This window comes from Taudactylus pleione, unplaced genomic scaffold, assembly GCF_031769625.1.
Source record: "Taudactylus pleione unplaced genomic scaffold, aTauple2 ptg000391l, whole genome shotgun sequence".
Taxonomy (NCBI): Eukaryota; Metazoa; Chordata; class Amphibia; order Anura; family Myobatrachidae; genus Taudactylus; species Taudactylus pleione.
Genome location: NW_028284792.1, coordinates 9,522,813 through 9,536,217, shown reverse-complemented (window position 1 = coordinate 9,536,217; position 13,405 = coordinate 9,522,813). Strand labels below are relative to the sequence as shown.

Genomic DNA, 13,405 nt, shown 5'->3' with positions numbered 1-13,405 from the left:
TGGGAGAAAAACCAAGTACACTGAGGAAACAAACATACAAATTCTATTATGGGCCTGATTCAGACCCAGACGCTATTTGCGTCCGCTCGCTGGCTAAAAGGGGCCGGCTATTTAAATCACGTGCTCGCACTGCGTCGCGTAAAGCCGCCCACTAAGTAATAGCGAGCAGCCGCACTATGCGCTCACACCTGTATAAAGATGCCCCTTTGCCACTCACAACACACGTCATCTCCAGCAGTTTCGGATTAATCGGGAACATCGAGAACCATTGGAGCTGCTCGCAGTGCTTGTGGTAGCCTTTTCCTACCACAACATTGTGAGCAGTTCAGGCTAAAATACAACCCAGTCACATGTGTAATGACGCTACTTTGCTAATTATGCACACCCATTAAATGGTCGGGCACGCCTGCGTTCGTACATCCACACCCCCATTTCAAGCACCTTCCACTGTTACCACCCACAAACGGTACTATCTGTCACTCAAAATAGCGGCCCGACTGCGGGCTACGGGCGAGCACTTTCCCATCTCAATGACTGGTTTGCGCACGCACATTGCGACTCATACGCATGCGCAGATTGCGAAAAATAGCTCAATGTGAGCGAGCGCAGCATAGTGTCCGGGTCTGAATCAGGCCCTATGATTGGCCATAACCAGGAATTGAACTCATGCCCTCAGTGCTGTTAGCAGTTATTCTTACCACTAAACCAATCATGATCAAATTTAACCTACCACATTCCATGGATCACCAAATATTCCATTGCTTTTATATCATGTTAGCACCAACTTCTACAATCAGCTGTTCCACCCATCAAACGCCCATCTTTAAATGTACAGAAGATTCCCTGATTAGCAGTCACTACCCCAACCATAATGCATCAATTCATACTGGCTGTTTTGCCTGTATTACCTTCTTGGGAAATAAAAAAAATATTCTCTAAATGTTCTTTATTGAAACTCTAAACTATATACAAATACAATAGCAAATAAGTTTAATATCTTCTCTTAAAATAAATAAATGAAAACAAATTAAATACAAAAGTTCACATCTTTTCGTCAATGTAACTTGCCTGTTTATGTTTACACAATTCTTTACTTAATGAGCTAAAGCGGTAATGCATGTTCTCATGAGCTTTAAATCACTGACTTCAGTAATTAATATAAGTTGATTACATCAGAAGAAGAATTGCCATAACAGTACAAGAACTGAAGACATTTCAGTTGAAATAATTTGGTATATTATCATTCGGAGGGGTCTATCTATGTACTAAACCTTGGGGAGAGATAAAGTGGATGGAGATAAAGTACCAAATAAATCAGCTCCTAACTGTCACTATACAGGCTGTATTTGAAAAATTACAGTTAGGAGCTGATTAGTTGGTACTTTATCCCCGTCCACTTTATCTCTCTCCAAGGCTTAGTACATAGACTCTATACTGTCAACATGGTCATAATGTTGACAAAAACATGTCAACATATTCACTATGTCGACATTGACTATGTCAACACTTAATAAATGACAACATGTTTTCAATAGCGACAATCCATTTGTTTCAAGTATAAACCCTAATGTCAACATTTCACTGAACATCTTTTTATGATGTCCGCATATTCCAGATGTCAAGTTATATTATAATCGTGTGTGTTGATATTGTATGGTTCAATGTCAGGCTTTATATTTATGCAAGTCCTCACCCTAATAATGCATCAACTTATTGTGATCTAAACACTTAATTTGGATGCGAGATGATCAATTCATAAGGCTGACTGCAACTACATTGTCTTTTATTTTAATAAAGAAAAGTTGAAGGTATGAGGTCACACAACAGATTAGCTACAGTGATCTGTAACTGGCACAATATCAGCTAAGTGACTCATCTTCCAGCAGCAGTTTATGTCAGACTGTGCTTGTGTCTGCACTGGAATTGCTTCCATTTGCACAGCATTAGAACACGACCTTAATGATAATTGGTATCCATAGATACCTGCAACTTTGTAGATGTAGACCTTTTATTTCTCTGAATGCTTGGTTAAAATACATGAAGTTGAATTTAAAATAAATTTTTTACTCTTGTATAACCAAACTGTCAATTCATTACATAGATTAGCAAGGTTTTCTTTAAGGTCAAACTAATGTATCAAGCTTAGTTCACAGTGGACATTTTAAATGGAAAGCACTGGGGACAAATGACTTCTCTGTAAAAAAAAATATTTTTAAAACATGCACATTTTTCAATGTACTTTGGATTCCCAGTCATGGTTAGCATCTGTTTGACGTGAGTTTTGAAAAGCTCTCACTGTTTAATGCAGCAGGAGGCCACTCTCGAGTCTTATGCCATTTTTTTAAGCACAAGGAAATTGCGTTCATTCAGTCTCAACTGGGTAAATTAATTGAAACTACCAGCAAATGGGTTATATAATTGTATTTTAGCCTGCTTTAGCATTTATTTCTTTTGTCATTTTAGAACTATCGATTAAAGCCGACGATGATCATCCGTTTTGACAAATCATACCTTAGTAAATCTGCCCCTTAGGGTTCTCCATACAATGGTTAGAGGCAGCTGAAGGAGCAGAAAGTCAGCTGCTTATATTATTTTTAAAAGTTGGCGTGGTTGAAACGTTTGGGTGGGATTTACCTATAACATTTTCACTCTTGAAGGTACAACCAGGTCATTGAAGACAATAAAATTTCATGTCTACAAAAAGTCTGAAATAAATTATTTCTGGAGCAGAACTCATATATTTGTGAGTGTATGCTTTAGTTTCCATGTAAGACAGGATTATCTACTGCAGCTGATAAATGGGAAATAGGAAAATATGCGTCACAAGAGAAAATGTAGCATTTAAGGAAGGAATCTTTAAAACGTTGATTTTGTGTAGCAGTTTCAAATCACGCAGAATCACCATAGTAAATTGATTGTCTGATCTACTTTTATTCCTAAATCAAGTGAATTGTGGTTATTTTGAACTAGTGTTTTTAAAATGTTTTTGTTTGTTTTTCAACTCATTTCAAAAGTCCTTGCATTGTCCTACATTGAGCTGAGCCAATCACAAGTGACTAACGTGGGAATCTGCTTATGATTGGCTGAGATTGTATTGGCCCTCCTGTTCAAGGAGTGACCGTAATTCAGTGACAGGGATCAGTCTAATATTGTATTTTCAATTGAACTACGTTGTGGATAAAGATTCCAATTTGGAAATAAAGATAAGTGTGAAAGAGGAGTTTTTTGTTGTCATTATTCAAATTAAAGTTTGTTAACCCTTTACATGACTTTTTTTCTTCTTTTGCTGCTTCATGACAACCATTTATTTTTGACCAGTTATTTGTATAGCACAGACATATTGCGCAGCGTTTTACAGAGAATATTTGTCTATTCACATCAGTCCCTGCCCCAGTGGCTCTTACAATCTATATTCCCTACCACATGTTCACGCACATACTTACACACTAGGGTTCATTTTTGTTGGGAACCAATTAACCTACCAGTATATTTTTGGCGTGTGGGAGGAAACTGGAGCAACTGGTGGTAGTAATGCTAACCATTACACCGTCTGTGTTTAGGTGCGTTGCTATTCATAGTTTCACAATTTCCAGAAAGCACAAACAGCATGTGGGACATTTAGTGCAACAATAGCTGGTAAATAGAGCTACTCTAATTCAGTCACTTTGTTAGCTGATTCATTTCAGTGTGTTTTGTTGTTGCATATATTGAAATGCATGGCCACTGTAACAACTGGAAATGTTTACTCCTCTCACTGTTGTTGAGGCTATCCTGAGAGTTTAAAATAAGTGTGATTATTTTTGGAGATATCATATGTGAATTACAAATTCACTCTTTTCTAGATTCCCCATGTTTTATACTTTACATTGTAGATATCAATGATTTCTGTGATTTGATAGGCTTTTTTATTTTTATATTAGTGGTTTTAAAAGTAGTGGTTGACATGGTGATTTACCCTTATTAGACTTGGTCAATTGCAAATGGACATGTAAATCAGTGAAACAAGTGATCTGCATGATGATTTCTATAAATCGTCCATTTTTCCCTTCCTATTATCTTATACTGTATATAAAATTCATTGGTCTGTTTTTCTATTTATTTATCTGTTTGTTTGCCTCTCCGGTTATGCATTTGGACACCCCTGCACCGATTGGGATGAAAACAATGCGAGGTGATCCAGTTGGATCCAGGACACGTTTAAGTGTGGGGGGGTTAGGGTCCCGGTTGGACCTCCTGTTGGTGTACACCAGGCAGAACTGACGGGAGCCTATTCTGGGCCTTCCACTGGATGGGATTTGGATGAAAAATTCACAGAGGGGTGGCAATTGATCTGGGATGCCTAATAAAGTGGTTGGGGTCCCAGTCGGACATCATGGCGGAGTGCGCCTGGAAGAACTTTGACCCAGGGAGCCTGTTCTGGGCCTTCCACTGGATGGATTTAGACGCTATCACATAATTAAAACTCAATAACTTTAAGATTTAAACATGGGCAACGCTGGGTACTTCAGCTATTACTTTATATAGGTCCCAGTTGGACCTCCCTTTGGTGTATGCTGGGCAGAACTTTGACCCGAGGAGCCTATTCTGAGCTTTCCACTGGACGGATTTGGACAAAATTCACAGAGTGGTAACATTGGATCCAGGAAGACATACTAGGGTGTTGAGGGCCCATTTGGACCCCCCGTTGGTGTACACTGGGTAGAACTGACCCGCGGATGCTGGGCAGAACTTTGACCCAAGGATCCTGTTCTAGGCCTTCCACTGGATGGATTTGGATGAAAAATTCACAGAGGGGTGGCAACTGGTCTGGGATGCCTAATGGATTGGTTGGGGTCCCGGTCGGACCTCACGGCGGAGAGCGCCTGGCAGAAGTTTGACCCAGGAAGCCTGTTCAGGGCTGTCCACTGGAAGGATTTAGACGACATTACATAATAAAACTTAATAACTTGAAGATTTAAACCTGGGCAATGCTGGGTACTTCAGCTAGTACTTTATATAGGTTCCAATCATAGGCAAACCTGGGGGGTGGTCTGGGGTTGCACCGGACCACCCATTAGATTTGTTCACCGACCCACCATTTTTATTATTGTTTTAAATGCTTTGTCTGCGTGGCTGCCCGGAGCGGGAGGACCAGTCCCCAGGTTAACATTGCTGCTCCACATCTCCGCTGACCCCGCATGTTAGACGGACCAATGAAAATCAGCCCGTGTGTGAGTGTGATGTAACGTCATGACGCCAGGCAGTGCGTGCTCGCTTGCTCTGCATTGCTGTGAAAAAGAGCTTGTAGAGGTCTGGAGGAGCTGTGCAGCAAAGCCCTGAGGAGGACACTGGCCAGAGATGAGTCACTCAGTGACTATGACACTGACAACTGCCATTGCCAGACAAGGAGGAAGAGGAGAGGGCGTCAGAGTAAAGCAATTTTTATTGCTCTCCCCAGGTAAGGCAAATTTTCATGCTGCAGCTTGCAGGGGAGGGTTAGTAACAAATTTATCTGTAATAAAAAATGTTCTTAGATACATACATACATACATGCAGGGCTGGCACAATCCACTCAGCAAAAGATGCAAAGCAGTGAGGCAGGAAAGGCAATCTCCTCACTCCGCTAGCCTGCTAAGTCCATGGTTACTGCCGGCTGCCACTGCGCCTTTCAAAATGTCAGGCAGTAGCGCCGGCAGGGGGAATTCTGTTGGTAATTTTTCCTCTCTGTCCCTCTTCCCTCTGGACTCTTCCCTGTGCACTTGGATCATCCAGAACACTGACCTGAGGAGGTACATCCTGTATGTCAAGGTCTCCATGCCCCCACTTCCTTGTGAGACCACACCCCCTTTTTTCTTTATAGTTTGCAGGGGGGCGCTGTACACCCTAGTACTGGTGATGTGTGTGTGTACACACAGTGTTCCTCCCCAATGCTTTATTTCTCAGGCGGTCTGTCTGGCTTAAAGTCCCCTGCTGCAGTGCCTGGTTTTGTTGGTACAGTATGATGCTGCCGAAAGTCATGCTGCACCAACGTTTCATATATGAATGTCGGCGCAGTGCACTGTACAGGTAATTGCCCTTATGGCGGTGCATATTCTCCCGGACTGTGCCCTGCCCGCTGTTCACCATAAAGTGAACATTAGGTTGTATTGACCACAGCCATTCACCTCAACCAGGAGTCAGAAAGTATGACCTGAAAATAGGGATAAGGCTAGAAAATTTTCCTGCCTAACTAATGGTCACAAAACAAAGTGTCAAACTTTCACAGTAACACAACTTCTGGCGAGGGGATGAATCTGGCATCACCCATTGCCAGTTGTCTAGTTTCGCCTGTGGTTCTGATGAAGTGTAATTGTACTACACCACAAGAGTATTTTACCGTTCCAGTTACAGCTGAGAGTAAAAAGCAAAAACGAAATTAGTTGCATCTCATTACTGTTTTGTATCCTCGGATGTCTGATCAACCTTAGGTTATATGTGCATCGTATTCATCTAGTCCACCTCTTCTAAGTTCTTGGTTTGCCAGGCATATGGAGACAGATAAACACTAATCCCTGTAGTGTGATCTCTGGGCCTGATTCAGAGCCGGACGCTATTTGCGGGCGGTCGTTCCAAAAAAGGGGCCGGCTATCTAAATTGAGCGCTCGCTCTTTGCGGTTTGTTGACGCCTCTATGTCTGAGCGAGTGAACGAAAAATGCGCTCGTTATTTTGTAAAGACTCCCCTTTGCCGTTCGCATCACACGTCATCTCCGGTATTTATTAGATTAATCGGGTACATCGAAAGGCATCAGAACTGCTCGCAGTGCTTGTGGTAGCTTTTTCCTACCGCTATCACTGTGAGCAGTTCAGGCTAAAAGACAACCAAGTGACGTGGTCGATGACGCTCCTTTACTAATTATGCACTCCCATTAAACGCCCTTTTCACCGTTAGGCACACCTGCGTTCAGATCTCCACTCCCCCGTTTTCAAGCACCTTCCCCTGTTACCACCCTCAAACGGTACATTCTGTCAGTCAAATTAGCAGCCCCTCGCTGTTTTGCGAGCGCACGATTTCCGACCGCAATGACTGGTTTGCGCATGCGTACTATGACCCAGATGCATGCGCAGTTGTGCAAACATCGCTCAGAGCGAACGAGCGGTCGCTTACGAGCGGCTCTGAATCATGCCCTCTGTGCAGGGCACATAGCTCTCTTATCACATGATGAGGAGGAAGTAGAGCAAGAAAGGAGGAAGTAGAGCATATACTTTTCCCTGCTTTGCTGTATCTTCATAGACATCAGTAATATATTTGTAAAAATCCATCTTTCCACTGTTCACTTGCCACAAATAGGAATGAATGACAGGCAAAGGAAATGCAACCTATAAGCTCTTATTACTCTGTTTTCAGACCAATTGTCAACATATTTCAGCAACAATGTGTTTCCAATGCAATTATATCTCTTCTAATATATGCATACAGTAAGGAGATTGGTGCTTTAATGACAATACCTTAATGATGCTGTGATATTAAACCCTTTCTTTGTCATATTTTCTGCACCATAAAGAACTATCTTAAAGTCTATTACAACATATGAACATCAACAGTACATTTAAGTGCAGCTAATATAATATTGTAGCTGTGGTTCTTTATTAGGTTCTTTGTTAAGAATTATATGTATTATTATTATTATTATTATTACTACTACTACTACTACTACTACTATTACACTGAATGCTCTGAGAAGAAACATCCACAACAAAACATCTTCTATATAACAAAACAAAGTTACAGTTGCATTTATTATAGTTCTATTAAATGGATTGCATTTCCTTAAAACATATAATCGGCATGACCTGTGAATATCCCTGCTTTGCTCTGCTCCTCTTGTTCTAAAGCCCATATTTGTTTAGCTTCGGGATCTAAGTTTGTCTCTCACTAGGGGCGGGATGCACCATAGCCAGAAATGCGGTCAAACACCCCAAAATGCAGTTTTCGGGGGTTTGACCACATTTCTCATATGCACCAAGCCCCGGAATGCTATCTAGTCTGGGGCTTGGATGCAGTGGCCAATGCCATCTTTAAATGTTTAAATAGAAGCCTATGGGCTTCTATTTGCGATGCCCCCCCTGGGAGTGATCCAATCGGATCCCTCCCAGGACCCCCATGACGCATGCATCCTTCAGAGGGACTTCTGGGTCATAGACTCATAAGTCCCTCACTTGCAAAGGACAGCTCTTATTGGGAGATCGGTCCTTTGCAATTTTCCTAATGCATACCGTAGTAACTAACGCTGGCATGCATGCTATGAGTGGCAGGATGCAGTGTATGCAAATTGCAATGCGTCATACAACCCACCCCTGTTGTGGATAATGAGAGGAGGGAATTCATACTCATCTTATTGTTTCTTTCTCAGTGCTTTGACCTTCATGCCCTGCTCTTTTTGTATAATGTAGACTTCTTATTGGCTCAATTCTTTTATAGTGTCATATTACAGGATTGAAATGCAATTTAATAATTTTTATTGGGAAGTATTATTGTCTTAATAAATGAGGGAGTAACGGGGTACCATCACCCTCTTTTTGTAAACTCTTCTATTTCACAAACAAATCAGCTAATTAGAATAAAAATATTCTAACATTATTATTTTTATTTTAGGTGCCTCGTTTGATAACACTTATGTGTGAATAAAATATTCCAGCTAACAATAATGCAATTCAAAGGAAATACATTATTCATTTAACCAGAATCAATTTTACAAGGATGACTCCTTATGTTAGTCTTGTTCCCAGGAAAAAAAAGGTTATGTACCTCTGCTGTACAGGTTGCGCAGTAAAAGCCTTGGAACTAAAATTGCAGCTTATAGAACAGCGTGTTCCAAATTATTATGAATGCTGTTTTTTTTGTTAGCTGAAAGATTGCATGGGTTTACATTTACATTTGTTAAAATAGTGCCCAAAAAAGGTCTAACAGTTCTGACTATTTAAATTCTGAGATTTCCTTACAGCAGTTCATAATTTTGTATATAATGGGCAACACATTCTTACATCTGACAAGCATGTTCGGAGACTGCATCATACATGAACTTCCCATGCAATTTTTGGACCAGCTGCTATTGTGTATGTTTTACTTTAGAAATGGAATGGGCTAGAGCATTTTCAAGACAATACAGGTTGCAACTCTATTATTTCTCCTAGATATTTGAAGAATCTGTATTGACCAACACATTACTGTAGTAGAACACATGTTTGTAACTACGCTTATAACAGAAACACTTGGAGACCTACAAGTCACAGCAGGGGCATTTGAATGTAGTGGGCCTGTGTGCTTATGTCTCTATAAAATATACAGTGAAATGGTGTGGTAATATATATGACATATTCCTTTTCTGTCCCACTCCCCTTTTGTCCCCGATCTTTACACCATTGAGTCAAGCACTCCTACTCCCACATGTTCCAACCTGCTATGGTGTTTAGTGGGTGAGGGTTCTTGTCTTTACAGCAGCCCCCCCAAATCCCCCGCCCCACACTGTCATACTTGCTCCATGCAGGAAGAATAACTGTACATGGCATCAATGACTCCCACTAATAAAGTAACTGCTGCTCTGAGCCTCCTTTTTACTAACAAAACTATAGGTGCAAGGTGGGTCGATAGATCAAGTGGCTGGCATGGAGTACCTCTTATTCATGGGCTGTGGGCACTATACCCATGGTGGATACATCACTTAAATTTGCTGTACTTTGTCAGGATACAAGTCTGCATAGCATCACAACATATTAAATAAAGCAATATAATTAGATCTATAATTAAGGTTTACATTTCCATTGTATAAAATGGTTCTCTTTATCGTGTGGGCACTCAAAGTATTATTTTTTCTCCTCTTTCTTGTCTTTTCACCAGTGTTTACAACCCAAACTAACAGTCATCGCTAAAACTAATGTATCCATTTCCTCATTAATTTAGTTGCCTATCTCTGTACATACCTACAGTTTCAGGATAACCTCTTTATGTACTGGTGCCCCTAATTGTACAGCAGAGCCAAGATAGGATCGTAGTACACATTATAAAAAGTCACTTTTCTCCTATAACCTCTTCTAATAATAGTAATGCAGAGATCTTTGTGAATGCAGTTGCTACAGACTTACATTTGATACTATTAAATCTATTTCTACAACTACTAAGAGGTGCTAATTGATCAAAATTTCAATTAAGAAAGTACCATTAAGGGATGCATGTAGATTTGTACATCTAAAGCTAAAGTTCCATCTGAATCATGTCCACAAATAGACCTGGGTACTTTGCAAAGATGCAGCAGTATCCTAATTCATTCCCTGACATGAATGTACAAAAAAAACATGAATTCCTTGTGTTTTAATTATCTTTCTCTTCATCTCTCTCTCTCTCTCTCTCTCTCTTAACAGGTATCAAGCAGCTGTGACTATTTGTTTGTTAGTGGGAAGGAAACCAGGGGATCGATGAATGCCCAAGCTAACTTTACCTACGAACACCTCAGCGCGCTACTAGAAATGACTGTATGGGTGCCCAAGCTTCCTTTATCCATCGAACTATCTGACTCTAAACTAAGTCAGGTGAAAGGTTGGAGAATTCCAATTCTACCAGACAGAAGGTAAAAAGATTATATATATATAGTGCACAACTAAATACTAACACTAGCCATTCCGTTAGGAAAAAATTATATAACGTATTCTTACATAAATTATTAGTGAGTTCTTGACAACAATAAAATGACAGAATGTGAACTTTTAATAATAGAGGATAGAATAGCAATATATATTATTTATATACAATATATATAATCTTTATTTTCAAAATAATCAGAATATCAGTAGTCCTAAATCACCTAAGGTTTTACAAATACAACACCTTCCAGTATTAACCAACATGAACTGAAAGCTTTGGGGGTGGCATGCTATAATCCTCCTGGCATCCAAAGGATCAAACTTAACAGCGTGAATAGGAGATAAGAGCATCAAATTTTTTTAAATGTAGTCTATGCATTATCAATGTCAGGGCTATTATTGTGCCATTTTATTCCCGGAGTAGACTACAATTTTGCACCTTGTACATTTTAAATATTGCTCAGAATAGAGTTTTTTTTTTAAATCAAACAGTGTCAATATATAAAGAGTAATGACCTATTCAGAGGCTATCTGGGATTTCTATAGCTGGAAAGTATCCATGAATACTGTACCTGCCGATATGGCTCACTCCAGGCTAATCCATAGAGTTATTAAGGCATACACAAGGTCACACACATTACTCAGAACCCAGAGCATCATAATATTAGCTGTTGTACACCTCAATCAATGTTCTTCATTTATACCTCAAGCACTTCTTTTTCTGTGAGCAGTATTTTATAGCTTACATTATATTGATATTGTGCAAACCATAACAATATGCTTCTCTATTGACTATTTTTTGATAGATTAGTTAGTTCTTAAATAAGGAAAAGTAAAATACCAAAATGATCAATAAATATGACATTTTCTCAATATGTCTAAGCAACGAAAGGTAGCGATCGTTTCTGTAATCACTTAACTGGATGGTTGGGAGTAACAATAGATAGGACTGAGACAAGAAACACACACACCTACCTTGGAAAATCTTTGTCAGTGAAGTTATCACTTACTGAGTTTAATGTATCAGGTCACTAATCTGACTGGGAACTACACATACTTCTGTAGACATTATGTGCCGGACTCCAAGTGTATAGCCGCACCACCCACTGTGTTTCCATCCATAACCATCATCATTGGCACCCCTGGTCCCTGATCAGCTGTCTCTGCACTGGAGCAACTCGCAGCGAGTTGGATACTTAATTATCAGGGGAAACCATTAACATATTGAATAGGTCCCCAAGTGATCCCTTGCAGCAGAGGTCAGATGCAAATGCTGGAACTAATAATGATGATTGTGGCTGTGAACAGAGAAAACAGTGGGTGATATGGCTTCCCGCATTAGCCTTACGGAAATCTCACATTAACATACCGCAGCAAATCAGTTTTCCACCACTTCACACAAATACAGCAACTTTGCATCCAGCTTAGAATTATCCCCTAAAGCACCAGCAACACCATCAGTCCCCCATCAGTGCACCTGTTTCACCTGCTCACCTGCATCTCGCCCATGACAATGTCAGAGTGCAGAGACCTCCACTGCTGGTTTTGTCGTTGCCACAAATGTCTGTAATGGCCCGTGACTTTGTCAGTGCCGCCATCAGGGGGAACGGCCAGCACTGGAGTCCCGAGCCCTGATAGAGAAGAGGGCCCGTCCGCTCGCTGCCCACGCGCCTGCTGTGCTTCAAAGCCTGCAAGACATTTTTTTATTCTTTTGGAGAGTGAGACCCCAGTGGCTGGTGCGCGTGACATCATTACTTCACGCCATGCGGCTGAGAGAGAGGACAGAGGAGCCACTGCTTGTTGTGAGGACTGAGGAGCAACAAGAACAAGTAGCAGGTAAGTGTGGGGCTGGATGTCTGGGGCTGAGGCTGGCTGGCTGTCTGGGACTTTTTCTGCATTCTTTCCATACAGTGCTCACATGAGCGGCAATAAAATATAAATGAGCTCAGGGAAATAATGTGACAATGAGGTGGTCTTAATGTAAAGTGTTATTTGTGGATTCATTCATATTACATTTGTTGATCAGTTACCACCATTCTGCTGGACAGATGTATCATGTGCACATAGCATGTGCAAAAGGCTACTGAGTTCCAATCTGGAGTTAATAAACAAGATGTGTTCATACAATGGGGAAGGGGATCAACTGGAAGTATGTTCTACTTCCCCTCCCAGGTGCAATCAAATGTCTGTTCCTTTAGATTTACAATTTCAATTTGACCACACTACAGGTTCTAATTCATTATCCTTTAATTTCTACAAAAGTAATTAACATTTTAACTTACTTTTGTAAAGATAAGTATCAGGACAGTGGTGTCACTAGCGGTGTGCTGGCCACATCTGCTCTACTATTTTGGTGTCACCTCCTCGGATGATGTCACAAGCAGTGGTGGTAGATGATGCATGCTATAACGCGTCATCCACTGTGCCAGGGGAGGCTGGGGGCTGCCCAGCAGTTCCGTGCTTCAGCTTGTTTTTTTTAAATATACAGTAGCAGAAAAATGCACTTGTATAATCTCAAATGTATCATTTGCTAATATGAAGCAGTTTAAAAAAAAATGAATTGCATAATGCTTGCTTTTCATTACAATGCCATAATATAGTCTGAATTAGTTATAGCATCCTTTTTCTGTTAAGCAGCCAGTATTTGGTATAGTAAATAGCTGTTTTGGTAACAAAAAAAATGCAGCAATTTCATGCAGACTTTTGTTGTTGCAGACAGAAAGATGAAAAGCCCACACATAATTGGCCTGGCAAGAGTTCCCCCTCAGTGGTATAAAGTGCCAGCTCTGTGCTCTCATTATGTACTATAGT

The 13,405-nt window shown here is 40.5% G+C and overlaps 1 protein-coding gene across 2 annotated transcripts in view; it reads left to right on the top strand.

Moving 5' to 3' along the window:
- Positions 1-13,405, top strand: part of TMEM132E (transmembrane protein 132E) — a 481,530-nt gene that overhangs the window by 446,027 nt on the left and 22,098 nt on the right. For both annotated transcript variants that reach the window (XM_088445953.1, XM_088445954.1), the window contains exon 6: positions 10,376-10,581. In XM_088445953.1, coding sequence (XP_088302079.1) covers positions 10,376-10,581 — 206 coding nt within the window. The remainder of the gene's footprint in view (positions 1-10,375; positions 10,582-13,405) is intronic.